Source organism: Crocodylus siamensis, chromosome 8, assembly GCF_052110815.1.
Source record: "Crocodylus siamensis isolate JL-2025a chromosome 8, ASM5211081v1, whole genome shotgun sequence".
Taxonomy (NCBI): Eukaryota; Metazoa; Chordata; order Crocodylia; family Crocodylidae; genus Crocodylus; species Crocodylus siamensis.
In genome coordinates this window covers 45,965,605-45,991,791 of record NC_143402.1, presented here as the reverse complement: position 1 = coordinate 45,991,791, position 26,187 = coordinate 45,965,605, and the positions used below count along the sequence as shown (strand labels likewise).

General features: G+C 44.6%; 1 protein-coding gene across 1 annotated transcript in view; it reads left to right on the top strand.

Moving 5' to 3' along the window:
* LOC149858409 (exocyst complex component 1-like) overlaps positions 1 to 26,187 on the top strand; it is a 66,320-nt gene that overhangs the window by 21,695 nt on the left and 18,438 nt on the right. The window contains exons 6-10 of the mRNA XM_090059688.1: positions 10,996 to 11,223; positions 12,159 to 12,291; positions 14,640 to 14,749; positions 18,545 to 18,694; positions 20,062 to 20,155. Of these exons, the coding sequence (XP_089915814.1) occupies positions 10,996 to 11,223; positions 12,159 to 12,291; positions 14,640 to 14,749; positions 18,545 to 18,694; positions 20,062 to 20,155 (715 nt within the window). The remainder of the gene's footprint in view (positions 1 to 10,995; positions 11,224 to 12,158; positions 12,292 to 14,639; positions 14,750 to 18,544; positions 18,695 to 20,061; positions 20,156 to 26,187) is intronic.

Here is a 26,187-nt window from a genome sequence, read left to right as displayed (position 1 = left end):
GCAGCTATTAAGGGATGTGAAGGGTAAGGAGAAGGGTTTCTACAAGTATGTTGGTAGCAAGAGGAGGATCAGGAAAAATGTTGTCCCTTACTGAATGGGAGAGGCAACCTTGTGACAGAGGACGCAGAAAAGGCTGAAGTATTCAATGCCTTTTTTGCCTCAGTCTTCACAGGCAAGGTCAGCTCCCAGACTACCGCATTGAACAGCACAGTTTGTGGAGGAGGTGAGCAGCCTCCAGTGGTGAAAGAACAGGTTAGAGACTATTCAGAAAAGCTGGACGTATACAAGTCCATGGCGCCAAATGGAATGCACCCAAGGGTGCCGAGGGAATTGGCTGATGAGATTGCAGAGCCACTGGCCATAATCTTTGAAAACTCATGGCTATAAAGAGAGGTCCCAGATGATTGGAGAAGGGCAACTGCACTGTCCATATTTAAGAAAGGGAAAAAGGAAGATCCAGGGAACTACATACCAGTCAGCTTCACCTTAGTCCCTGGAAAAATCACAGATCACATCCTCAAGGAATCAATTTCTAAGCACTTGGAGGAGGTGATTAGGAGCAGTCAGCATGGATTCACCCAGGGCAAGTCATGCCTGAACAACCTGACTTTCTTCAATGATGAGATGACTGGCTCTGTGGATGCGGGAAGACCAGTGGATGTGGTGTACCTTGATTTTAGCAAGGCTTCTGTTACAGTGTCCCACAACATTCTCACAGGCAAGGTAAGGAAATATGGGCTGGATGAATGGACTGTAAGGTGGATAGAAAACTGGCTGGAGCATCAGGCTCAGAGAGTAGTAATCAATCGCTTAGTTTCATAGCTTCTAGGGCCGGAAGGGACCTGAGCAGATCATCTAGTCCGACCCCCTGCCATGGCAGGAAAGAGTACTGGGGTCAAACGACCACAGCAAGATGTTCATCTAACCTCCTCTTAGACACCCCCAGGGTAGGAGCCTGCACCACTTCTCTTGGAAGCTGACCCTAGTCGCCCTGACCATGAAGTAGCGCCTCCTGATATCCAGCCTAAACCTACCCTCTGCCAGCTTGTGACCATTATTCCTGGTCACTCCTGGCGGTGCTTGGAGGAACAGGGACTCCCCCATTGCCTGCTGGTCCCCCCTGACTAGTTTGTAACAGGCCACTAGATCCCCCCTCAGCCTTCTCTCGTGGAGGCTGAACAGGTTCAGGTCCCATAGCCTCTCCTCATAGGGCCTGCCCTGCTGTCCCCTGATTATACGAGTGGCCTCCTCTGGACCCTCTCCATGCTGTCCACATCCCTCTTGAAGTGCAGCGCCCAGAACTGGACGCAGTACTCCAACTGCGGCCTGACCAGTGCCGCATAGAGGGAGAGGATCACCTCTTTGGACCTGCTCGAGATGCATCTGTGGATGCATGACAGGGTACGGTTGGCCTTCCTGACTGCCTCTCCACACTGCCAGCCCATGTTCATCTTGGAGTCAATGATGACTCCAAGATCCTTTTCCGCCTCCGTGCCGACAAGAGGGGAGTTCCCTAACCTGTAGGTATGCTGCCAGTTGTTCCTCCCGAGGTGCATCACCTTGCACTTGTCTGTGTTGAAACCCATCCTATTCTTGTCCGCCCACCCTTGTAACTTGTCTAGGTCTGATTGTAGCCTGTTGCATCCTTCCAGTGTGCCCACATCCCCCCACATCTTAGTGTCATCAGCAAATTTGAACAGGATGCTTTTTACCCCCTCATCCAAATCACTGATGAAGATATTGAACAGTGCAGGCCCGAGGACCGAGCCCTGGGGACCCCACTGCCCACGTCCTTCCAGGTTGAGAAGGACCCATCCACCACCACCCTCTGGGTGCGGCTCTCCAGCCAGTTGGCGACCCATTTGACTGTGTGGGTGTCTACACCACAGCCCCCCAGTTTCTTGATGAGAACAGGGTGAGAGACAGTGTCGAAAGCCTTCTGGAAGTCCAGGAAGACTATATCCACTGCTACCCCTGCATCTAATGATCTGGTGATCTGATCATAAAAGGCCACCAGGTTGGTCTGACAGGACCTGCCACTGATGAACCCGTGTTGGTTGCCCCTAAGCATGCAGTCCCCTGCTGGCCCCTCCTGGATGTGTGCCAGAATAATTTTCTCAAACAGCTTGCTTAGGATCGAGGTAAGACTAACCGGCCTATAGTTTCCTGGGTCCTCCTTCCTGCCTTTTTTGAAGATGGGGACCATGTTGGCCTTCTTCCAGTCCTCCGGTACCTCACCAGAGCACCACAAGTGCTCGTAAAGCCATGCCAGGGGACTTGCAATGACCTCGGCCAGTTCCTTTAGAACTCTAGGGTGGAGATCATCCGGACCGGCTGACTTGAATACGTCCAACCCCTCCAGAAGCTCCCTAACTAAATCTTCGCTAACCCATGGCCCACGTGTGCCTCCCCCGGGGTCCAAGGGGGGCCCAGCAGGGAGGTGGCTGTTCTGGTCCCTACTTAGGAAGACGGAGGCGAAGAAATCGTTGAACATGTTAGCTTTGCCATCTGGTGTGATGACCAAGTTTCCCATCGCATCCTGCAAGGGCCCCACATTACCCGGGACCTTCTTTTTAACCCCTATGTATTTAAAAAAGGACTTCTTATTGTCCTTAATCTGGGAAGCTAGTTCCAGTTCCATCTCTGCCTTGGCCTTCCTAACTACCCCCTACATCCCAGAGCAACTACAGAATAGCCCTCCCTGGTGATGACCCCTTCTTTCCATTGAGTGTAAGCCTCCTTTTTAGCAAAGAGACATTCCCGGATGCTTCTGGTGAGCCACAGAGGCTTGTGTGCTCTCCTGCTCCCTTTGATCCTCATTGGGATTACTTTCCTTTCGGCTTGGAGGATTGTCTCCTTAAGGAGCGACCACTCTCCTTGGACACCTGGCTCCCCTCCCCTCCGGGACCTCAGCGCTTCTCCAACTATCCTCCTTAGCTCGTTGAAGTCTGCCCTCCTAAAATCTAGGGCTGCTGCCTTGCTGCATGCCTTTGCCACGTTGCGCTGGATGGTGAATTCCAGCAGGCGATGATCGCTGTCGCCCAGGTGGTCGAGCACCCGCAGCCCCCTCACCAGGTCATCACCCGTGGCCAGCACTGTGTCCAACAAGGCATCTCCCCTGGTGGGGTTGTGCACCTCCTGGGTTAGATGGAGGTCCTGCATTCTGGCTAGGAACCTACGTGAGCGTTCAGACCTGGCTGACTGTTCTTCTCAGCAGATGTCCGGGAAGTTCAGGTCCCCCATGACTACCACATCACTACCTCTGTGAGCTGACCCAAGAATTCCTGGTCAAGCTCTTCTCCCTGGTTGGGAGGTCTGTAGTAGACTCTCACTGTTAAGTCTCTTTCCCCCCAACTGCCTTGTACTCTAACCCAAAGCACTTCAGAGTGCCCCTCCACTGACTCCTTGCTAATTGATGAGGATGTGTATTCCTCCTTAATATAGAGTGCCACGCCCCCACCTCTCTTTCCTATCCTGTCCCTCCTGTACAGCCTATAGCCCATGACATTCACCGCCCAATTATGCGTTGAGTCCCACCACGTTTCCATAATCCCCACTATGTCCGGGCTGGTGTCAGCCAGCAGGAGGGTGAGTTCTTCCTGCTTGTTGCCCATACTACGAGCGTTTGTGTAGAGGCATTTGAGGCCTCCTGTGGGTGTGTGTACTGACCCCCTAGTCCCAGTGTTACCCTGGCCCCTCTCTCTTACCTGTTTATTCACTTTGCTCATTGGTCTGGGCTGGGCTGTAGTTGTGGGTGCTGTTTGGTCTGGCAGTCTGATGTTTCCTCCGCCCTCATCTTCCCCTTCCCCCGACGAGCCTAGTTTAAAGCCCGCCGGAGGAGGTCCGCCAACCTAGAAGAGAACACACACTTACTGTTAGGGGAAAGGTGGAGCGCATCCTATCCCAGCGTGTCTCTCGTCGTAATGTGCTGGTCATGGCTGAGGAAGCCAAAGCCCTCCTCACTTGATGTCTAGTTGGCAGCCAGTATCAAGTGGAGTGTCCCAGGAGTTGGTCCTGGGGCTAGTTTAGTTCAATGGCCTCATCAACAACCTGGAAAATGGCATAGAGTACACCCTGAGCAAGTTAGCAGATGACACCAAGCTAGGGAGAGTAGTAGATATGCTGGAGGGTAAGGCTAGGATTCAGAGTGACCTACACAATTGGAGGATTGGGCCAAAAGAAGTCTCCTGAGGTTTAATAAGGACAAGTGCAAAGCCCTGCACTTAGGACGGAATAATCCCATGCACCAGTACAGGCTGAGGGCTGACTGGTTGGGCAGCAGCTCTGCAGAAATGAACCTGGGGGTTACAGTGACCAATAAGCTGAATATAAGCCAACAGTGTGCCCAGGTTGCAAAGAAGGCTAACAGCATACTGGGCTGCATTGTTAGGTGTGTTACCAGCAGGTCCAGGGAAGTGACTATTCCCCTCTATTCAGCACCGGTGAGGCCACATCTGGAGTAGTGTGTTCAGTTTTGGGCCACCACTACAGAAAGGATGTGGAAAGATTGGAGAAAGTCCAGCGGAGAGCAACAAAAATGTTTCAGGGTCTGAGGAACTTGACTTATGAGAAGATGAGGGAATGGAGGTTATTTAGTTTGGAGAAGAGAAGACTGAGGGGATTTAATAGCAGCCTTCAACTATCTGAAGGGAGGTTTGAAAGATTATGGAGCTGGACTGTTCTCAGTGGTGGCAGATGACAGAACAAGGAGCAATGGTCTCAAGCTGCAGCAAGGGCAGTTTAGGCTAGATATTAGGAAAATTTTTCTTACTAGGAGGGTAGTAAAACACTGGAACCAGTTACTCAGAGAGGTTGTGGTTTTTATAACCTTTCATCCTTGGAGGTTTTCAAGACCTGGCTAGACAAAGCTTTTCCTGGGATGATCTAATTTTCTATGATTCTAATGAATACCTATGATGTTATTCACACTGCTTAGTAAATGATGTAAGGTTTATATTTATTAATCAATTATATCAAGAATTGTTAAAATTATTCTGAAAAACTATGATATGCTTATATGTATATATTTACAACAAGAACACTTCTTCTTTAGCACCTTCTTGTTAAGAGTTATTAAAGCAGTTTACCAATATTAGCAAAATGGTGATAAAGCTTCAGTGTGAGCAAACTGATGGCTACTGTATTTGGAAAGCCTGGAGCTCTCATTTTTACATTGATACCCTAGTTCATGCTCAGATTCCCAGTGTATTCTTAAATCCACAGGCATTTCTGAAATGTCTCAAGCACTAGAGTTATTATCATTACCTGAGCAATAATTCTCCAGAGATCTGTCCCTGCTAGCAGTTTCCATGCCAGTTTGATTGGTGCCACTTTGCTAAAGGCAAAGTCGCATGGGTCTGAAAAGCCCTAATAAGAAAATCAGAAAGCACAGCAGTGACAGGTTTGCTGGAGGTTTATGGCTATAATTTAGTAGCATTTAATGAAAAGCAAAAATTCAGTTGAAACCTTGCGGAGCATGGCCTGGAGTTACTGCAGTGAGGCTGGAAATCCAAGTCTCAAAGGCAGCTGAATAGCAATAGGAAACTATGCCAGCTTGTTTCCTGGCAAGTCCCAAACACTGATCTTTCCCCGGAAACAATTGGCGTTCAGAGGAAAGAGTACAATTTTATTTAGCTTAGTTGCTGTGGTTGTGTGAGATAAGGGCCTGCAGGGATCCACAAACAGTGCCAAAACACACTTGTTTCCTTCTGAGTTTTGTTGGGGCAGCAAGCAGGAAGTCAGCTGTGTCTGTCACTGACTATGTTGGGTTTCTTGTTGGAAAGATTGCCATCTTATTCTCTTGGTAAATGGACTCCATTAGAGTTTAAGTAGTTAATATTAGGCCAAGGTTTCAGGTCTTTGTTTCTCTAAGGTTTTCCTGAATCTTCCTTGTTCCTTGGTCTCTGAGTGTGTTTTGAAGCCAAGCTCACCAAAATTTAAGCCCTGGGTCTCCTAAAATGGCACCATGCTTGTGATAGGTGAGTATGTTCAGTAGCTTTCCTGGCCCAGAAAAGGGCACAGTCCCAATCCAGGGCTGCTGAATGGAGTTCCACCCATATCTTCACACAACATCATTCTTTGGATTTAGTCTCTGGACCAGATTAGTTCAGGGGAGAAGCCTTCCTTCATATCCCTTCTAGCAGCTCAGCAGTGAAGATGTGGCCAAATGAATCCTATCATTCATGCAGTTTCTATGGTTTAGTATTCAACATATCTTCAACCATACTCCTTGTCTTGCATCTCTGGCTTCTGGGATTGCAAAGTGATTTCCCATCCACATATTACCTAAGCCCTAGATGGCTTGTCTTCCAAGATCAGACAGGTTAAAGCACATTCAATCCAGTATAGCTACAGGGGACTATCTATGTGGCCTTTGTTCTGTTATTCCCTAGACTTAGCCCCTTAGATCTAAAATTACTTGCTCAGCCTATAGAGTGGCAAGTAATGCAGGAAGTGCTTGTCAGAGAAATATTACTTAACCTAATGACTCTGGTTCTTGGAAATGATCTTCTGTATGAATTACATGCCACTTCCCATAGTCTTACCAGAGTGCCTTGATTTGGTGGAAGGAATGGAGTGCAAATGGGGTGTGGCTGTATTGCCATAAAGAGATACACAGGGTGTTTTTGCAGTTTGTGGTACTTGGGGCATGGCTCTCATCCTTGGATCTCTTGAGTGCATTTTAACAACTGTTGCAGCAACAAGACACTGACTGTCTTTACTCCTCTGCTTTACCTGTGGCATTTCAGGTGTCTTTGGGCACAATGCCTTGTAATTGTGCAACAGAGATGATTATGTAGTTTTAGGAAAAGATTAGACAAGGACTTGTACGGGACGGTTGGAATAGGAATGAACCTGCCTTAAGCAGGGGGTTGGACTAGATGACCTCTAGAGGTCCCATCCATCCCTGCTTTTTTATGATTCTGTGAAAGTGGCTACACTTCTACAGAAAATCTTGAATTGATGCCCCAAAATACATACTCAAACTTACAGTGTAAGACTAGATTGTAGTCTCAAGCAGCCACCCTTACTGCCATAAGTAATCAGGTAATCATGAGTTATCATTGTAAACAACAACTTCTGCCTCTCAATATACCAGTACATGTAGATGACACCAAGGGGGAGTAGTAGATATGCTGGAAGGTAGGGCTAGGATTCAGCGAGATCTCAACAAGTTGGAGGATTGAACCAAAAGAAATCTCATGAGGTTCAATAAGGACAATGCAAAATATTGCACTTAGGACGGAACAATCTCATGCAGTGGTACAGGCCCGGGAAGCAGCAGCTCTGCAGAAAAGGAGCTGGGAGTTATAGTGGGCAAATAGGTTGCATATGAGCCAACAGTGTGCCCTTGTTGCAAAGAAGGCTAACAGCATCCTGGGCTGCATTGGTAGGTGTGTTACCAGCAGGTCCAGGGAAGTGTTTATTCCCCTCTATTCAGCACTTATGAGGCCACATCTGGAGTACTGTCCCCTAATTTTCTGTGATTCTAAGAAATGAGTTTGGTAAGTATCTAGGTGTCCAGTTCAGTGAACCATGGTTAGTTTGGTATATTATGGTCTTTTTACTCCAAGGGGGAATTTTTTTGCACTATATAATTATTGTATACACCCTGGCACTGTATAATTATTTCACAAACTTGTTTTGCTTCACTAGAAAGCCAGGCTTGATTTGGGTTTACAGAATCTCTGTTTTCTCCCCTGCAATACATTATCCCTTTCATAACTGTACCTGCAATTTACTGAAGGGCACAGATGTTTCTGTTGTTAATGTGTTTTACTTAATAAAAAAGCCATCAGCTTATTTAAATATTAACAAAGAAAAGCTCATTTAAAAGCTTCATGAATACAGAGAAAAGTAATAGACAAGAAACCTCAGACCTCCCGAGCCTGTGTCTATTGATGATCTTATTTGATATCCATTGTGATGCTTAAACCTGCATATAGTGCAGTTAACATTTTGAAAGTAGTTAATCTCTAATGGATCTTGTCAGTGATGATTGACAAGCAATTATAGCTCTATGGCCCATCAAAACAAATGTCTTAGACCTCCCTAGGCAACCAAGGTTTTCTGTGTGTGTGTGTGTGTGTGTGTGTGTGTGTGTGCGTGCGCGCACGCACGCACTTGCTTCACACATGATTTGACTGTTCATTTATTCCACCATCAGAAATTAGCATAGCTCAGCATGGTAACAAACAGGAAACAATCAGCACGGCTGCATTGGCTCAGAGTTTATGCTCTTGGGACAGACAATCTTGTAATAATATAAAAAACTATGAATCCAACAAGATGGAAGTGATGTGATATAGAGACCACCTGACTGGAGGGGACTGGGACACTTATCATTGATGGATTCAGTTTCTCCTTGTTACTCAGGTTTGCAGTTTTGGGATGCTCTTCAGGATGCTCTGCTGCACCTGAATCTTCAAGTGGCAGCTGTGCCTTTCATTAATTCATAGTTTCATAGTTGGTAGGGTCAGAAGCGACCTGAGCAGATCATCAAGTCTGACCCCCTGCCATGGCAGGAAAGAGTACTGGGGTTAAATGACCCCAGCAAGGTGTTCATCCAGCCTCCTTTTGAAGACCCCCAGGGTAGGAGCGAGTACCACTTCCCTTGGAAGTTGGTCCCAGATCCCAGCTGCCCTGACTGTGAAGTAGCGCCTCCTGATATCTAGTCTGAATCTACCCTCTGCCAGTTTGTGACTGTTATTTCTTGTCACTCCTGGTAGTGCTTGGGGATCAGGGACTCCCCCAGTGCCTGCTGGTTCCTCCTGACCTGTTTGTAAACAGCCACTAGATCCCCCCTCAGCCTTCTCTTGGGGAGGCTGAACAGGTTCAGGTCCCGTAGCCTCTCTTCATAGGGCCTACCCTGATCATGCGAGTGGCCCTCCTCTGGACCCTCTCCATGTTGTCCACATCCCTCTTGAAGTGCGGCGCCCAGAACTGGACGCAGTACTCCAGCTGTGGCCTGACCAGTGTCGCATAGAGGAGGGGATCACCTCCCTGGACCTGCTCGAGATGCATCTGTGGATGCATGACAAGGTGTGGTTGGCCTTCCTGACTGCCTCCCCACACTGCCGGCCCATGTTCATTTTGGCATCAATAATGACTCCAAGATCCTTTTCTGCCTCTGCACTGACAAGAAGGGAGTTCCCCAGCCTGTAGGTATGCTGCTGGTTCTTCCTCCCCAGGCGCAGCACCGTGCACTTGTCAGTGTTGAAACCCATGTTGTTCTCATCCACCCAACCTGTAACCTGTCTAGGTCTGATTGCAGCCTATTCCTACCTTCTGGCATGCCCACTTCTCCCCACATCTTAGTGTTGTCTGCGAATTTGAACGGTGCTTTTTAACTCCTCGTCCAAGTTGCTGATGAAAATGTTGAACAGTGCGGGACCGAGGACCGAGCCCTGGGGGACCCCACTGCCCACATCCCTCCAGGTCGAAAATGACCCATCCCCCACCACCCTCTGGGTACGGCCCTCCAGCCAGTTGGTGACCCATTTGACTGTGTAGGTCTCGACACCACAGTCCCCCAGTTTTTTAATGAGAATGGGGTGAGAGACAGTGTCGAAGGCCTTCCTAAAGTCCAGAAAGACTATGTCCACTGCTTTCCCTGCATCTAAGGATTTGGTGACCTGGTCGTAGAAGGCCACCAGGTTGGTCTAATGAACCCGTGTTGGTTACCCCTAAGCATAATGTCCCTTGCTGGCCTCTAGTGGACATGCACCAGGATAACTCTCTCAGAAAGCTTACCCAGGACTGGCCTATAGTTTCCACCAGTTCCAGCTGGTGAGAAGGCTGTGGCTGTCTTTTTCAGACTGTGATCTGGCCACCATAATCCATGCCTTCTTAACCTCAAGGCTAGACTGCTGCAGTGCACTACACAGGGGTGCCCTTGAAATCCATTGGGAAGTTCCAGCTGGTGCAGAATGTGGCAGCCCATCTTCTGATGGGGTTGAGTCACCGGGAGCACGTAACTCTAGGCTTCCAGCATCTACAGTGGCTCACAGCAGCTGTCTGGGCACAACTGAAGGTGCTAGTTTTGATCTATAAAGCCCTAAACAGCCTGGGCCCTACATACCTGTTGCTTTTACATCCTTTCATGATCCCTAAGGTCACCCAAGAGCAACCTTTTATGAGTTCCATCAGTATGCCAAGTCTGCTTGACAAAATATATGGGAAGTCATTCTCAGCAGTTGCTCCTCAGCCCTGAAGTGCCTTCCCTCTTTTGAGGCTCACCAGAGCCTGAGCCTGGACATCTTTCAGAAGCACAGCAAGACTTTGATTTAGGCAGGCATTTAACAACCAAGGCTAAGCTGAAATTTTATTTAATGGGTTTCTGCTTTATTTTGTTGTTTTATGTATTTCACTTGCCCTGTGAAATTGTTCTTTTTCTCTTGCTGTAAACGGCTTTTGTTGGGAAGGGTGGCATATAAATCACATTTATAAATAATATATGACTGTGGGCAAATCTGGCTGTGGGGAGTGGAGTTGGTTAGAAATTTTCCAGTGAGATAATTCTGGTTCATCAAACCTGAAGTGTATCATTTGAAACATTTCAGGGTTGATGAACTGGCACTGAATCCAAGGCAGGACCCTGCCAAATCCTGCCGGGATTTCTGGTACCTCTGCCCCAGGGCTGCAGAGAAACCCCAACATTATGGGCTAGCATTCAGATCTGAGGCTTCAATCATGCTCATACAGAGAGAGTTTAAGTTAGCTATCTGTGAAAATAATACATTGAGTTTCTGTGTGTGACTCTTGAGGATCCCTGTTATTGTAACAGCCTGTTGTATACAGTGTCTGAAGGAGCTCTGTTTCCTCTCATGTGGCAGAAATCTGTGGTTTTGATGCTGAAGTCTCTTGTTCATTCCTAGCTAGTGATCATAGTGTCCTTATGGATGCGATTATGGTGCACTGCATAAATCAGATACTACTTCTTCCATTACACTGGCATGATGCTTCACTACACCTCTCTGCTCCTCTTGTTCACAGACCAACCTCCAGGCCATCATCTCATCCGAGAGGCAGGTCATGCTGCTGATGAATTCCATTGATGAGGCCCTGGTAGAGGTTGCCAAAGTGGAGGAGACCTTGCAGATACATGACAAACTGCTAGGGAGTCTGAAGCAGCAGATGGATCACATCCAGCAGGAGAACTTCTTGTTGCACCGGATTGAGTCCAACCAGGAGAAGCTGATGGGCGAGATCCTCTTCCTCACAGTAAGTGGAGGCATGTAGGACTGACTAAGTCCCACTGAGGTGGAAAGATTGTCATCTCTCTGCACTGCACTTCCAGGCCATCTGGCCTAAAAATGAAGGGCCCAAGGCAGTTGTTAAAATGCTGGGGTAGACTGTATGCAGAGGGCGTATCATGCCCGGAAATATATTCCCTGAACATAGATTATGTTTGACTTGTAAATGTTTATCTGTGTCCTGCTGCTGAACAGGGGGCAGGAAGGAGCACAGAAAGGTGCACGAGGTTACAACCATGGCAACTGTTTTGTTGGTCATGACCCAGATAGCAAATGCTGTTCTTGGGCATATCAACATTAACAACATTAACCTTTTCATTGCCTTAGAACATGTGGTACAATTACCATTGATCAGAGTCATATTGGTATTACTATGTTTGCCTGAAACTCCTCTGATTCCTCACCATCAATGTCCAAAATTGTGTCATTTCCTTTCCTACGAATTAGTGTCAGTCACTTAGACATGAGAGAACCCTGACTTGGTTTCCTCACTGCTGATGGTGCTCATGGAGCCTGCACTGTGTAACAATCCTGGGGATACCAGCTTTGGAGTAGAGAGTGTAGCTTTATTTTATGTTTGTACCTTACAGAGCATTAACTCCTGGCTGTGCAAGAATAACAGATAGAAACAATATGGTGACTTAGAAATCCTGCTGCTACTGGCCAGGATCACATGTGGGTTATGCTTTGTTTTTCTTTGCTGAATTTCATTTTTGAAGGGAAATGGTAGCATGGTGCAACTGACTGAAAATACGAGCTGGCAGTTTAATGTAGCATTATGCAATTTAAAATACCACTGGTGTCCAGCCAAGCTCCACTAGTCCTCATCCATATGGGACACCAGATAGGGAGGTGGGTTGAGGGAGGTAGCATATTTGAAATCATGCTTTTCATTTTTCTTAGAGTAACCTGGACCTTAATGAGGAGCACTGCCAGGTCCTGCGCCAGGGGGACCTCTCTAGCCCCAGAAAAGTCGAGGTTTGCATTGCGGCGGTGGAAGCATTGTCCAGCTGCATGAATGTTCAGATACAGCCTGGTGAGTAGCAGTGGAAACTCGCAGCTGCTGTTTTTCCATTAACAGCACCAACGGAATGGTTTAGACAAGGATGATCCTGTCTTGAACTGAGGGTTGGAGTAGCTGACCTCTTGAGGCACCTTCCCACTCTAATTTTCTATGACTCTATGATTTATATTAGCCACCTGCATTGCGCACACATTGGAGGTAGCATTTCCCAAGATTAACTCAAAGGCTCCATCAACAGCCCTCTGTGCTGACTGAGGCAAAGCAGCAAAACAGAAGTAACCTGTGAATTCTGGCAATTAGCCATTAGTAAAGTTCGGGAAGGACCGAGGAGTCTATGATCCTAGAGGCATTCTTCAAGACATTTAACCTTCTTTTTCCTCAGTTTCTTAGATGTAAACTTGGGTACAGGGCATGGACCCCCTACATCTTGACTCAAGCTTGTTGCTTCATTTGATCAAACTTTTCTCCCCTGCACCCATCTGAAATACCATTCGGTCACAGAAGGCTTGTTCACTTTCATTATACAATGGGAGCAATATGTATGCTGTTCTTCTCCTTAAATTGATACTTACTAGGAAACACAAACCCCAAAACTTTTCTATCCACTCCAGATTTGATTTCTACCTTGTTATTACCATAGACCATAATAGAGAAGTAGGGCTGGATGACTTCCCTAAGTCATCTAGTCCAATCCCCTGCCTGAGGCAGGATCATCCCTAGCTGAACCATCCTATACAAATCCACAATCTAACCTCTTAGTAAAACTACAGTCACCCCTGACTGTGGTAAACCCTAACCTGAGACCCCAGGTAGAGGACCACACCCCTCACTACATAAAACAGTTTCTCTTTTGCCATTTCTAGTGTGGTATATCGTCTTCCAGAGTGGTGCTGTCCTCAGGACTCAGGGTGTGAACTGCTGCTGCTTGTGCTTCTACTCTTCCTCCTCCTCCTCCTCCTTCTTCTATACCACACTTGACTATTTTGTTACACATTCTTGTACTCATTTATTGTACTTTGCGAGATCTTTCATTGTCCATGTGCCTTCAAGTAGCAGACATTGCAGCAGGTGTTGCATAGTCTGAGGCTCTGTGCTTCAGCCAAAGATAGTTGAAGGAATGATATCATCCCACTTCTTTATTAGTTCCTTGGAGCATCCAACTCCCGTACCTGAATGGCTGAGACAGCTACCTTTGCTGCAGTTTGTCAGCCCCTGGTGGCAAGTAGTCAGCTTCTGGAATGTCCATTTTTTTGCTGTCAGGTATTTTCTTCAGCCTGTTGTTCTACATTTGTAGTCATGTCTCCTTGGGCATGGCATCAAGAGGTTGGGTGCTAGTGCGGAAGATCCTCCATGACTTCAGATGTTTGTGTGCTGCAGGATGGTTGTACATTTTCAGTGTGTGAGATCCTCTTTGCTAAGAAAACAATGTCCCTGGAGTGGTACATATCTATAAAACTCTTTCTCCCTTTCACATGCTTAAAAGTACAGGGGAAAACTTGTTATCTGGGGGATCAAATTACATGCAAAAATACCCTTTTGGTGACATGCTGGTGGTTAACTTACCAAGGCCTTCAAGATCAGGAGCAGCCAGACCTCTGAGGGATCAGGAAAGTAAACGTAGCCCCCTCTGCATTTTTGTGGGAAAAAAGGAATCGGTACAGATGGACTGTATTGCTATAGGTCATAGAATTACACAGCTAATGGCTAGCCTGCTTGTTGTCTGCAGGGGTAGGAAAAACTCTTGTAAACACTTCCTGCCTGGCTTAGTCCCTCTGGCCTGGTGCAGTGACCAGCCCATTCAGTATTAATATCTGCACAGGCTTGGGTTAAACTTTTGTTCTCCTTTCTCCACATGAGTGGGAGGAGAGCAAAGCCAGGGTCATCTCTATTCTGGCCACTAAACTGCTCTGTGCTGAAGGAAGAAATTTAGCAGAAGGTTGCACGTAGAAACTACAGACCACTGAGTTAGCCTGGTATGTTTATCTGAATGTGGGAGCATCATTGTCTTCCTTTAACATGCAGATCCCATGGGCCTCATTTCAAAATCACATGTGTGCTATGATGTGCCTAATTTAGTCATGAAAGCACATTGATGACACTCAGAAATTGAACACGTTAATATGAAAATGAGACACTAGATACATAAGTTCATACTTATTTTTTAAACCTGAGCCCTACATTTGTTCCTTGGGTATTGCAATGCTTATTTTGCTTCTCTTGTCTTTGGATCATGGTGTTTCTTTAAAAGAGTATGCTGTTGAGAGCTGTCATATTTGTTACCTTGATGATTAATGTGTGTCTTTGTGCTTGACACTCTATATACAGTCTTTTGTTGTGGTTGCTTTCTCTTGTCTTTCAAGGTTACCGGAAGCTGCAAGCTGTAGCTGAGCAGTTGATCATGTTTGAAACACTGAAGCAGAACTTTGAAAACAGTTTCATCAGCCATATTACTAGCATCTTTGAACAGCAGGTAGGTTAACATATTGTAAACATGTAAAGCAACGAATATTCTGGCAACACGGTATTAGTGGTATAATTGCTGCCCTATTGTAGCATGGAAAAAGTCAAAAAAACCTGCTTCCAGTCCATGCCATCTATATACACACACACAAACAAGCCTACTTTTCATTGGTTTGTTCCCCAGGTACCCTTGCACACATGGTGTTAATCTGGAAAGCAGACTTTCCATACCAGCATTTTTTGCACAGTTAAAAATTGTAGGCCTAAAAGGCATGTTTAAAATGATTAATATTTCCTCCTTTTTATATTAAACATGCAATTTTGTTTATCCCATAGGATCCTAAATTTACTAGAAAACTGCTGAAATGATATCAAAGAGGAAAGGGACTGAAATATGCAGAAATGAAGACAAAAAGGGATTTTACCTTAATTGTTTTTTGTTAACAATTGTTTACCTCCCATGCCTAATAAACAGCTGGGAGAAAGAATGTCTTGTTTGACAGAACCACAATATTTTTGTACCTTGGCATATGGTTTGAGAGTCCTGATATTGCAAAATTAAAAATTAAAGGGAAAAAACAGTTTTGAGAAGAGAGAGCTTTTTGGCTTTTGCATATAAAGAAAAGAAAGCACAAAAACAAATTTTAAAAGTTCTTTGCAGTTCACCTTTAAACATATAAGTATAATTTAGGAGAGGATGCAGTTAGTTAGAAATTGACAAACCAAAGGATTTTAAAAGCAAACAGGTTAGGAGAGCATAGAAATCAGTTCAGGGTTTTTTTTTTTCTTTAGGCTTTTACTTGAATTCCATTCTAATTAGCACCAAAATACACTGACTGTTTTCTTCTGATTATGCTCTGTGAAAGATTAAAAGTAGTCCTTGACATGTCTGACACTTTGCTGGTGAATGCTGTCTGGAATAAACCTGGGCCCTGATTCTTCTCCCTCTCAGATTTTATGCCTCTCTGACTGTGTTGACTTCAGTGGATTTATTCTGCAGCTGCTGTCAGATGAGTAATTGTCAGATTCCTGGTCAAATATTGGTGCTTTCATCAAATGAATTCTGATCTGGCTATCTTACTGCAGGAAAAAAACCTGTCTTAATTAAAGTTATGTCACTGCTCAGTGACCAGTCCCCACTTCCCTTGACTTTTTTGTGACTCATCACACACATATTGTATGTATTTCAGTTTGGAATGAATAATATAGTTTATTATTAAAATAGCCCTTGATTTGCCCATGTAACAGACTGCTAATGTGGGCTCACCAGATTGGCTTGAGATACTTACTTACCCTGGGCTAGAAACAGTGCCAGTGAACTCTGAGTGACCCCAAGAGTGGAGCAATGACCCCTGGGAGCTGCCTCTGCTGCTGACCCTCTGCCACTGACTCCTCCAGAGGGGAATCAGTCCTGTCCCTTATTCTACAGCTGATTGTCATTGGGTGGAGTCCCTGAGCTTTGTGCTTGGGTCATGCTGATTGCTTTAGGAGCCTACTCTGTTGCTTGCCTTTTTGGTTGCCATGGAGGGTTGCCCTTCAGGCTCTTTGTGGGGTTGGGGTTTGATACAGTTTGGTTGCTGCAGACCAGAAGAGCTTAACCTGTTGCAGTCTGTCACTTATTGGGAAGCCTGTTGGAGCTGCTGGGAGTGAGCACCCTGCTTCCTTGTGGTAGCATCTCAGCAGTGGCTGAAAGCTGCCAGTCACCCTACCTGTGGTTCCTGAGTCAAGAGTTGACTAATGCATTCTGGTTTGTTTTGTGCTTCTGGTTATGCCATATGAGTTTACTTGTAAATAACCTTTCCTATTATTCTTGTTTTGTAAATAAAGTGTAAATAGTTAAATCAGTTAAGTGTTAGACCTTCTTGGGACCACAGGCTGTTCTGTGGGGAGCAGGGGCCAGTTGGAAAGTAAATTGGTGTTGGCCGGAAGCCCTGCCCCACTCTCACCACACCATCCCTGATATTGGGCAGAGGTGGCAACTATAGGGCCGTCACCTGGGTTACACCAAAACCCCATTTTCCTCCATTCATTTCTTTTTTGGAAATGGTGAGGCCCAACAGTAATCCTTCGGGATCTCCTCCTCCCAAAATATCACCTTAACAGAGCGGAGAAGCGCCTTTGTGGTAGCTACCCTGAGCCACAGTCTTGCAAGTAGAATGGAATGGTTGGGCCTTTGCATCTGCAGAGATCCGTTTACATGATCTAAGCCAGTCGTGCTCCACATAGCTCCCCAGGGGTCTGAAAAAATGGCAGCAGGGAAGCAGTAGCAGCATTCATTGCTTCCAGAGCAGCGTCAATTCATTTTCCACCCACTCCTCCAATGTTAAATTTCCGGACCCTTAGGGAGCCCCAAGGTCTGGTTGACACGGTCCCATGAGTCAGATCATGCATGCTCCATAGTCAGATCTGGTGTGCAGGGTTGGGTTAGTGCACAAGGTTCCCATGTAACTAGATCTGGTACATGGATTTGTGCTGGATCACATCCACAGGCCAACCCTATGCACCACTCCCCTGCGGACTGGCCCCTGGTATGTGGGATCCAGTCCATGGACCAGCTCTGTGCCAATCCTCTGACATGTGGAGTTTTAGAGGTTGAGCACCATGGATCTAGGTCAGGGGTGGACAAAAAGGTGGATGTGGCCATCAGCCAGGCTCCATTTACCAGCAGCCCTGGCCCCTCTTGTTGCAGCTGGTTTCCATGGAGATCCCAGAAATGGTGGGGCCATGACAGTGCAGGCCCAGGGTTTCCACAGAGACCAGACCCAGCAGAACTGGTAGGGCAAGTGAGCAGTGGATCACAGCTCTGCCCCAGCTCCAAACCATGTTGTCACTGCTGCAAGATCCCAGCCCTGGATCTGAAGCAGCTCCCCGCCCAGTCACATGTCCTGCCAGTACTGCTGGGGCCAGCCTCCATTGAAACCCTGGCCCTACACTGTCATGGCCCTGCCACTCCTGGGGTCTTCATGGAAATCAGTTGCAGCAACACGGTCAGGAGCTGCTGGGAAATGGAGTCAGCTGCAGGTCCAGTCTGGTCCATGGGCCAGACTTTGCCTGCCCCTGATCTAGGCCCTTTTAAGTTTAGGCTGAATTTAAATGTAATATTAATCAACTTTCCTGACTCCCCCTCAGTGATCCTGCATCCTCATGTGGCCTGTCAGTTTTGTTTCCCACTGGTGATTGGCCAATATGTGGGTGATTCCCCACATATTGCTGATGTCTCAGCTTATGGCATGAGGTCGGCTCCATTCCCACATTTGGATGCAATGTGGAGTTCTATATGACGGGCTAGGGGCAGATGTTCAAAAAGCCTGAGCCTGAATTGCTTCAGTCTTTCCAGGTTAGTCTAACCTTCCCAGGCTGAATCAGTTTGTAACTGTCAAGACATCCCCTCTGGACTGAGAAAATGCAGGCACATGCCTGCAGTGTCTCAAGCTAGAAGGTGGAGGGGTGGGGAGGCACCAGAGCAGCTCTCTATTTGCTTCCATAGTGCTGAGCTGAGGTGGGGCATGGCCAGGCCCCAGCAGGATGCTCTGATTACGGAGCCTCTCCCTCCCCCTCCCCCCCATTTTCAAACTGGTTTATGTGCACTGAATGTCTATTCTGTTACAGGTTTAAACCAGTTTCTGATCAATTAAGCCAATTTATGTATAATGTCTGTCCCTAGCCAGAGTGTTTTCATCGTTCTTTCTGTTTGCTTCTTATGCTTCTTCAAAACAGATTTCCCAGCAGTTCTGAAGAGATTCATTTGCAGAGGGCTGTCTGTGAATAAGTTTATTTGACTTTTTTCCTGTGACTGTTGTTTCAGGGAAATATACAAGTTCCACCTGTAATGCAGCAGACCAACAAGCTAATTTCACCCACACATAAGCCTTACCATGATGAACTGTTACCTTATGTCCCACTCATGACCTGGCTGAAGAATACTAACCCCATGTTGTTTAGTGATCTACCAAAGGTACTGTCTGGGATTTGAAATAGTGCAACATCAACCATGTTGGCTCACCCATAAATAGTTTTACATTACATTCCACTTAAGTGATATATTATTTATAGTTGTATTGAGATTTAACCTAATGATAGTGACTAGTAATTGTTATTGCTTCTTACACACTTAATAGAGATACATTTGACTAGTGCTCAGAAATTTTAGTGGTGTTTAACAAGTTGTTAAATAGGTATGAAATCTAAGTTCTGGTCTTTCAGTATAGAAATGGACATATGAAGATGAAATGGAAAAGAAGCAACAAAGAAACAATTACTTGTACTCTTGTATTTTAGTATTTGGGAGTGTGTGTAGGGGGTAGGGTTACAGCTTGTAGCTTTTCTTAATGGGGATGCTGCTAACTGTCATAGGTTTCCCTTATGCTCGGCTATTTGAACACTTATAGAAAGTCTCTGCCTAGAAGAATTTGCCCTTAGTAAAACAGAAAGACGAAGTGTTGGCACATCCCCTTTTTACATAGGGCAAACTAAGGAATTGAGAAATTAAGTGATTAACCCAAAGTCTAACAGGGAATATAAAAGTTAGAGCCAGGGACTGAAAACAGATCTGAGTCCCAGTCCTCTGTTTTAAGCATCTCATTGGGATAAAAGAATGTCCATTGAGGCTTTGTACTTGAAATAATAAAAGAAAATTGTGGGTCTCAGTGTCCAGAAGGTGCCAGTACCTTAGCTTTTTACTTCTCATCTGAAAGACAGCACCCCCCTGTACCAAGCTGGTAATATGACAAAGGTGTTGTGTTTAATTATTGACACTGTTCGCTGAACACCCTCTGTTTCCTTTGAAAGTCTCCCATCAAAGACTTTGAACTTACCTTAAGAGAGCTGAGCATTCAGCTTGGAGGAAAGTATTCCTCATTTGACAGATACTGTCTTTGCTAGTGGGCCTGCCCTCCTTGCATAAAACAGGAGCAGACTCTCAGCAAGGAACAATGTGTTTTCATTTTGTGGACAATGTGGTGTAGGAAGGACGAGCTCACATCCAGTCCTTTCTGCTTTTGTCTTGCGGAAGAGTATGTTTACTGAAGCATGATGTAGCAGCCAAAGCCTTGGCTGTCCAGCCTCCCTGCTCCCTGAGGACAGTTAGGAATGGTCTCAAAATCTGATGATTTGGTTTCTTCCCTTCCTCAACCTTTTTCCATCAGTTCCAGAGCCTATTGAGGGCAACAGGAGTTTTTTCATTGACTTCAGTCAGCTTTGAATTAGAACCTGCATTGGGAGGGAGAGACAGAGGAGAGACTTTTGGGAGTGAGTGAGATGGGGAAGTGGTGCAGAGATAGAGAAATACTCACTGGCACTCCAATTCCTTCTTTGCCCTTCCAGGTCTATGCACGGAGTCTCTGTAGACTATATGAGAAAGAAATCAAAAACTTCTTTGAGATGGCCAGAATGCTGCTGTTGGGAAGAGCAAAAGACAGTAAGTAATTCAGGGAGGGTAATGTTTGTGCTGTGAGGCAGAAATGTATTTGTAAAAGAAATCGCTCCCATCCTTTTTTCCCCAAACTCTCTGATTATTGAATTTATATTGCCTGCTCTCTGGGCCAGCGTCTCAGCTGGTGTGCAAAGCTTACAGTGGAGCTTTGCTGATTTACACCATCTGGGGTTTGCACAATCCTTTGTTGCACACATTATTCAGTGCTGTTTACTTGTTCTTCAGTTCTGAGGGTTTTATGTGGCTAACCCATTCAGATCCACAGATAAATCTTTGCTCTGGAGAACTGAGAAAATATACTGCCAAACAGGCATTCCTGCAGGAATAAGCAAACTAGGGTTGCAGGCCTATCTGCCTTGGAACCAGTCCATCCCACAGACAGACAGTGCTGGCCAGAATTATTCTGAGCTCGGGGCTTTTCCATGAAATGTGTTAACAAAATCCCTGATCCTGCAGATGCTTAAGCATCTTCATAGCTTTATTCCTGCGATGAGTGAGTGCATTGTCTTTACCACAAAACTGATCAAAAGCAGCCCCAGTTCCTTGGAGGCACCATAGACAGAGAATAATCTTGAAAAGACACCAAACAAAATATTAATTTAGAGTTTTCTGACAAAAAATAGCAGGGGGAGAAAGGATAACCATTTCCTATGGAACTTTTCAGTTTTGTAGAAAACCACATTTTCCAAAGAATTAACATTTGGAGAGGAAATTCCTAACCAACTTAACATTGATTTGGCTATTCATATGAATAATCAAGGACAGAGTTTTCTGACTTAGTGTATGCCTCAGCTTCCCTTTGCATACTGTGTTATAGACTAGGCAGCAAACATCCTAGTCTGGTTTCCTTCAGTTGCAAATGGCACCAAATGTCAACAGAAAAGACACCTGAATCAATGAGTCTTGTGCCATGAGTTGGAAAGGGCATTGGGAAGTTGTTTGCATGGGATTGTTCAACTAGGCCTGCTGCTTTCCATGACTGCCAAGACTCTGTTGTGCTTCCCACAGCTGTCAGCAGAGGAAAGAAGTAAAGTTACTAATTACTGTGGTGCGACTAGAGAAGTTGCCTGCCTGCCTGAACCATGCTGCCCTCAGCTATTGGGCTTGTTGGTCTTTGTATAGTTTTTAGCCCCAGATGTTGGAAAGCAGAAGAACAAAGAGCAGTCAAGAAACCTTGCTGTGTTTGCAATGTAATGACACCCAAAGCAGCCTCTTTTCAGCTTACATAGGGTTGGTATGGTCACTTCCTATCCTGTACCTCCTACTCAGAATACACTGCATCCCTTGGTAAAGATACATTGCACTTCCTCGCTGGTGGATCACTCCTTGGGGCCATAGCTACCTGCACTAGGATAGGCCACTTCCTATCCTGTAGCACCATTCTAAACTACAGTGGAGTTGAACTGGCTCCAGAATTCAAACAAGGTCATAGGGTGCTCTAAGCCTGGCAGCCCATAGAATTGGTGTGGTTAAGGCAGTTGTCCGCAAGGGAGTGGTTAGCATTACATCCAGCCACTCTTCATTCCTCTGCCTGAGAGACCAGGTATCTATTTCAGCTACATGGACTGGCATCACCTTTGGCATGAGATCAGAGCAGAGCTCATAATCACATGTCTGCATTTGTAGTGAGACACCTTAATTGCCCTGCCATTGCATGTCTAATTCTAGGATTAGGGCATCACAAATGGCTTCCACCCTCTCAGCTTTTCCTGAGGTCTTCTCCATGTAGTTTTACTGTTATTGGTCACATCTAGCCAGTGTTACCATCTGGGCACTCATCTTTCCAATCACAACTCCTTTTCTGAAATATGGATTGGTGGGTGACAAACACCTTGTTTTGAAGGACAACTATAGCAGGTATGTGCCAAACCTTTTCCCTTGAATTTTTCTACCTTTGGAGGATTAGTGCTTCCTCCAAAAATATTCCAGCTATGTCATTCTGCTCCCATTTGATCACTTCTGCCTACGGGGATCATTTAGCGCCATCTTGTTGCATGTCATGGCTGTAATTGCTGAGAGACAAAACGGTATAACATGGACCAAAAGTGACACTAGAACCAACAGCACAACTTTCATGGGAGTGGAACACCCACCAGCTCTGCTGGCCAAACATCGGCCTGTTTTCCTATGTCCCTGTGGTGGGCTCTCCCTACTTCCTGCTCTGATTTTGCTTTATAAAATTCTATGCCTTTCTGGAGAGGGGCAAAAGGGGAGGGGAAGGAGATTTAAAAACAGGGAAAGTGGGATTTCTTCCACAATTTCCAAATTAAAATGTTTGAAGATTGTCAAAATTTTGAAGTTCAAACATTTGTTTGAAAATGGAAAAAAAAAAAGAATGGTCCCAAGAAAAAGAATGAATAGAAATCAGAACTCCATTTTTTAAATTAGAAAAATGTTGAAAAAATTCCAACCAGCTCCGTTTACGTGGAACATTAGGTTAGCTGAATATGCCAAACAGTGAACCTTGTCTTGCTTATAGAATACAGATGATCATGGGTGATGTGATAAAGGTTTTAAAGCAACATGATTCATATTCAGTCAAATGTGCTTTTTTACCCTCTCTCTCATAGTGCAAGAAGTAAGTAACATTCAAAAGTTCACATGAAAATCTGATCATATGCAATCCCTTTTAGTACACTGTACAGTTAGCCTATGGAACTCATTGCCAAAAGACATTGAGGCAAAAAATTGGCAGGTTTCAGGACATTCTGTCTTATTTATGTGGATAATAAAAATGTCTGAAGTTACTCTAGGAAAGATAAAAATTTATAAAAGATGTAAAGAAATATTTCTCCTATGGGTATGTTAGTGTGTGATTACCCATCCTGAAGAATGTCAACCTTCTGTTGGAACATCTGGCATTGGCAATTGTCAGAGACTTGCTGTTAGATTAGATATATTGTTGGTGTGACCTGCTAAAGCAATTCTTATACACTGCAGGAATTTACATTGCTATGCTTAGGGTACCCAGAAAGCACTTTTTATTAAGCTCAAGCAGCTGAAACACAGGTAGTATCGTACCATAACATGTTATTGCCCCACCTTTGAGATGACTATGTTACCATTCCATGGTAGAGAAATGGCTGAGATGCACAGGTCTTCTTAATTTAACACAGCAGTAAGATTCTTGTAGCTTATTAGATCACCACATATTTGGGTTCTGAACCATTGTGGGCTGGATTGAAGACTGTTGAATCCCATTCACCTGCTCCAAGATCAAACTTATGTGTAATGAGGAACCAAAATGTTCCATGCTTCTCTGTATTCTATATTGGGCCTTTGGTACATAAAGCAGAATTTAGTGCTATTTGATTGCCCATGTTCTGACATTTCAAAGGCACTGTGCCTGGTAAAAAGGAAATAATTAGAGATGTGTTTTTCCACTTGCCTTGATCTCCATATGTAGAGATATTTAAGTCATCAATAATATGCCACAACAACCAAAGGTATAATACACAGCAGACAGTGCTACAATCAATAGACAATTACCATCTAGCTGAAAGCTATCCCTTTTATACAGGGATCCATATCTCCCAGAATCTAACTTCATCCTTAGCAGAGGAAAAATCAACCTCATGAACAGTTTCCTTTAATTAAACAGTTGCTTGGAGCCTTGGAGATAAGGTCTGAGATTGCCTGCTTTTGATAATGACTGAAAAAAAAATGTTAATTGACTGTTATCCCAAGGCAATCCACAAGTTCTTTGTGTCTTTCCAGACCAATTTCCATTTTATGTTTGCTGTGTACAAGTCAGCCATTGGTATGTGATTGTCATCCAAATGTTGGAAGTAACTGCACAGCTGAACTGATTTGTACCATATTTCAAACCTTAATCATTATTTGTCTTCCAGTAGTACCAAATGAGATCAGGGTTAGAGTCATCCTTACACATAGTAAGACATGGTCCCTGCTAAGAACAGACAAGGTAGATAAAGAGCATTCTTTATTCCCATTTTATTAATGGGTTATGGTTCCATGGTAAACACAGGAATTGAATTCTGCTCTCCTAAGAGTCAGTCTGAAGCCTTAAACATGGTAGAATCTTCTCATACTGAACCTTAACTTCATGCTTTATATCTGGTAGAAGGGGGCTCTTGGATCTGTGTATCAATGGGTCAAAAGAGAAGTTCCTGTAACTAAGGAGTCAAGATGTAGATACTAAAATAAAAACATGAGTTGAGAGTAAAATGGATCATAGTTTCATACCAGTCCTCCTGGTATGAAACTGAAGGAAAACAATTCCCTAATTTACTCTTTGGTGCTTAACGATTTTGAAAATCCGGTCCCAGTTGTAACTTACCTAAAGTTCTACTTGCTTAAGGCGGAGCTGGGAATGGCTCTGCTTTTAGCCACATCTCTTTCCCAAGGACTTTGTAACCACACCTTCATTAATAAGTCACAATCCACAGCTCTCTTCCATTTTTTTAAATAAACAAATATTCTATCAATATCACCCAGAGGTGTTGAAGTAATATTTTGATCAGATACAGTTTACTTCTAGAAGTAAATTTGTATAAAATTGCATAATACAGGGCATATCTACATGTGCATTTATGCCAGTTTAAATTTACTGCACAGTAAGTTACACGTGCATCTACCTGTGCAGGCATCTACGTGTGTCAGCATTAAAGGCCAGCATCTACACATGCAGGTGTTAAAGCACACACACACAGTGTTATTATGCAGTAAGCTGGAGAGTATCAAATTTATGCATTATTCAGGTATCAAATTGATGCTGAAGTTGTCATAAGTCACAATATTTACTGCTCAGTACAGACATGCATGTGTATACATGTGCCCATACTGCAGTGTAATTTTGGTTACTGCACAGTAAATGCACCCCAGTGTAGCTTTTCTTCATTTTTTTGTGCATAATCTGGACAGAAATTGATGTATCACTGGGATTCTGCATCTAGCCCAGGAAAGACAGGACTGTTATATTGTTTAAACTAAGTCATCAAAAAAAGATAACTTGCTTCTTAGGGACATTGATGCCAAGACAGGGGATTTCTTGAGGGAAATATGCTTCTTTTCACCTATAAACAGGAATCTCTGATTTAAAACAAAATCAAAAAGCCCCCATCATTCTGGCAGAGAGTCCTGGGAGTTTGCAAGGGGAAAGGCAAACAGCCTGATCTGTCATTTACAAGATAATGTGATCAGCTTCCATTTTGTGAAAAAAGCAAATATTTTCATTTAAATAAAAGGAATAGCAAAGATGGTACATAAGGTGAAGAGGCCACTGTTCCCATTCAGTATGGTAATTGATGGGCTCTGAACAAGTGATTTTAATTCTGCTGGGTAATAAAAACATTTTTTTTTCTTCTTCAAGCACCACAGGATTCTGTCAGAAACCTATTAAAATGAAGAAATGTTTCAGGTGGAAAGTTAACTTGGCTATTTAAGGCACTCTTTATGAAAACAGACATTAAAAATAATAAGGAAGGATATAGGAAATGAGGTACTGTAGATCAGTGTTATACCTTTTTATAAAAGTTTTATCAGAGGTTTCCTTTCATCGTTTTATCCATCTTTCTTCAGTGTGTCTGGGCATCTAATAAAAAGCTAGTAATTAAAATAATAACAAGAAATATAGTCTCTGGGAAACCAATTGTGGTTACAGCGGGAATCTTTGATGGCTTTGTACCCAGCATTAAGCTGCAGGAAATCATCCAAGGAAATGTAGCTGGTTTATCTGGCTCATTTCTTTTTAAGGTAGGAAATACTTTCGGTCTAAGACACTGGAGAGAGCGTTAGTGTTTCTGTTCTCAACTCTGCCAGAGATCTTTGTGAGCTTGAGCAAGCCTGTTGGTTTAAAGAGGCCACAGATTTGGGCTGCCTTCATTTGTAGATGCCTAATGCTGGGAGCAGATTGCAGTGTTCTTAAGTCTCTCCTATCTGCATGCTCACTCCCTATATAGTCCTGTCTACACCAGGAACATTTTTAAAAGTCTAAGCTGTTTGGCTCAGTGCTTTAAACAGTCCTGGGAGCCTTGTCACACCAGCGGCACCAACCC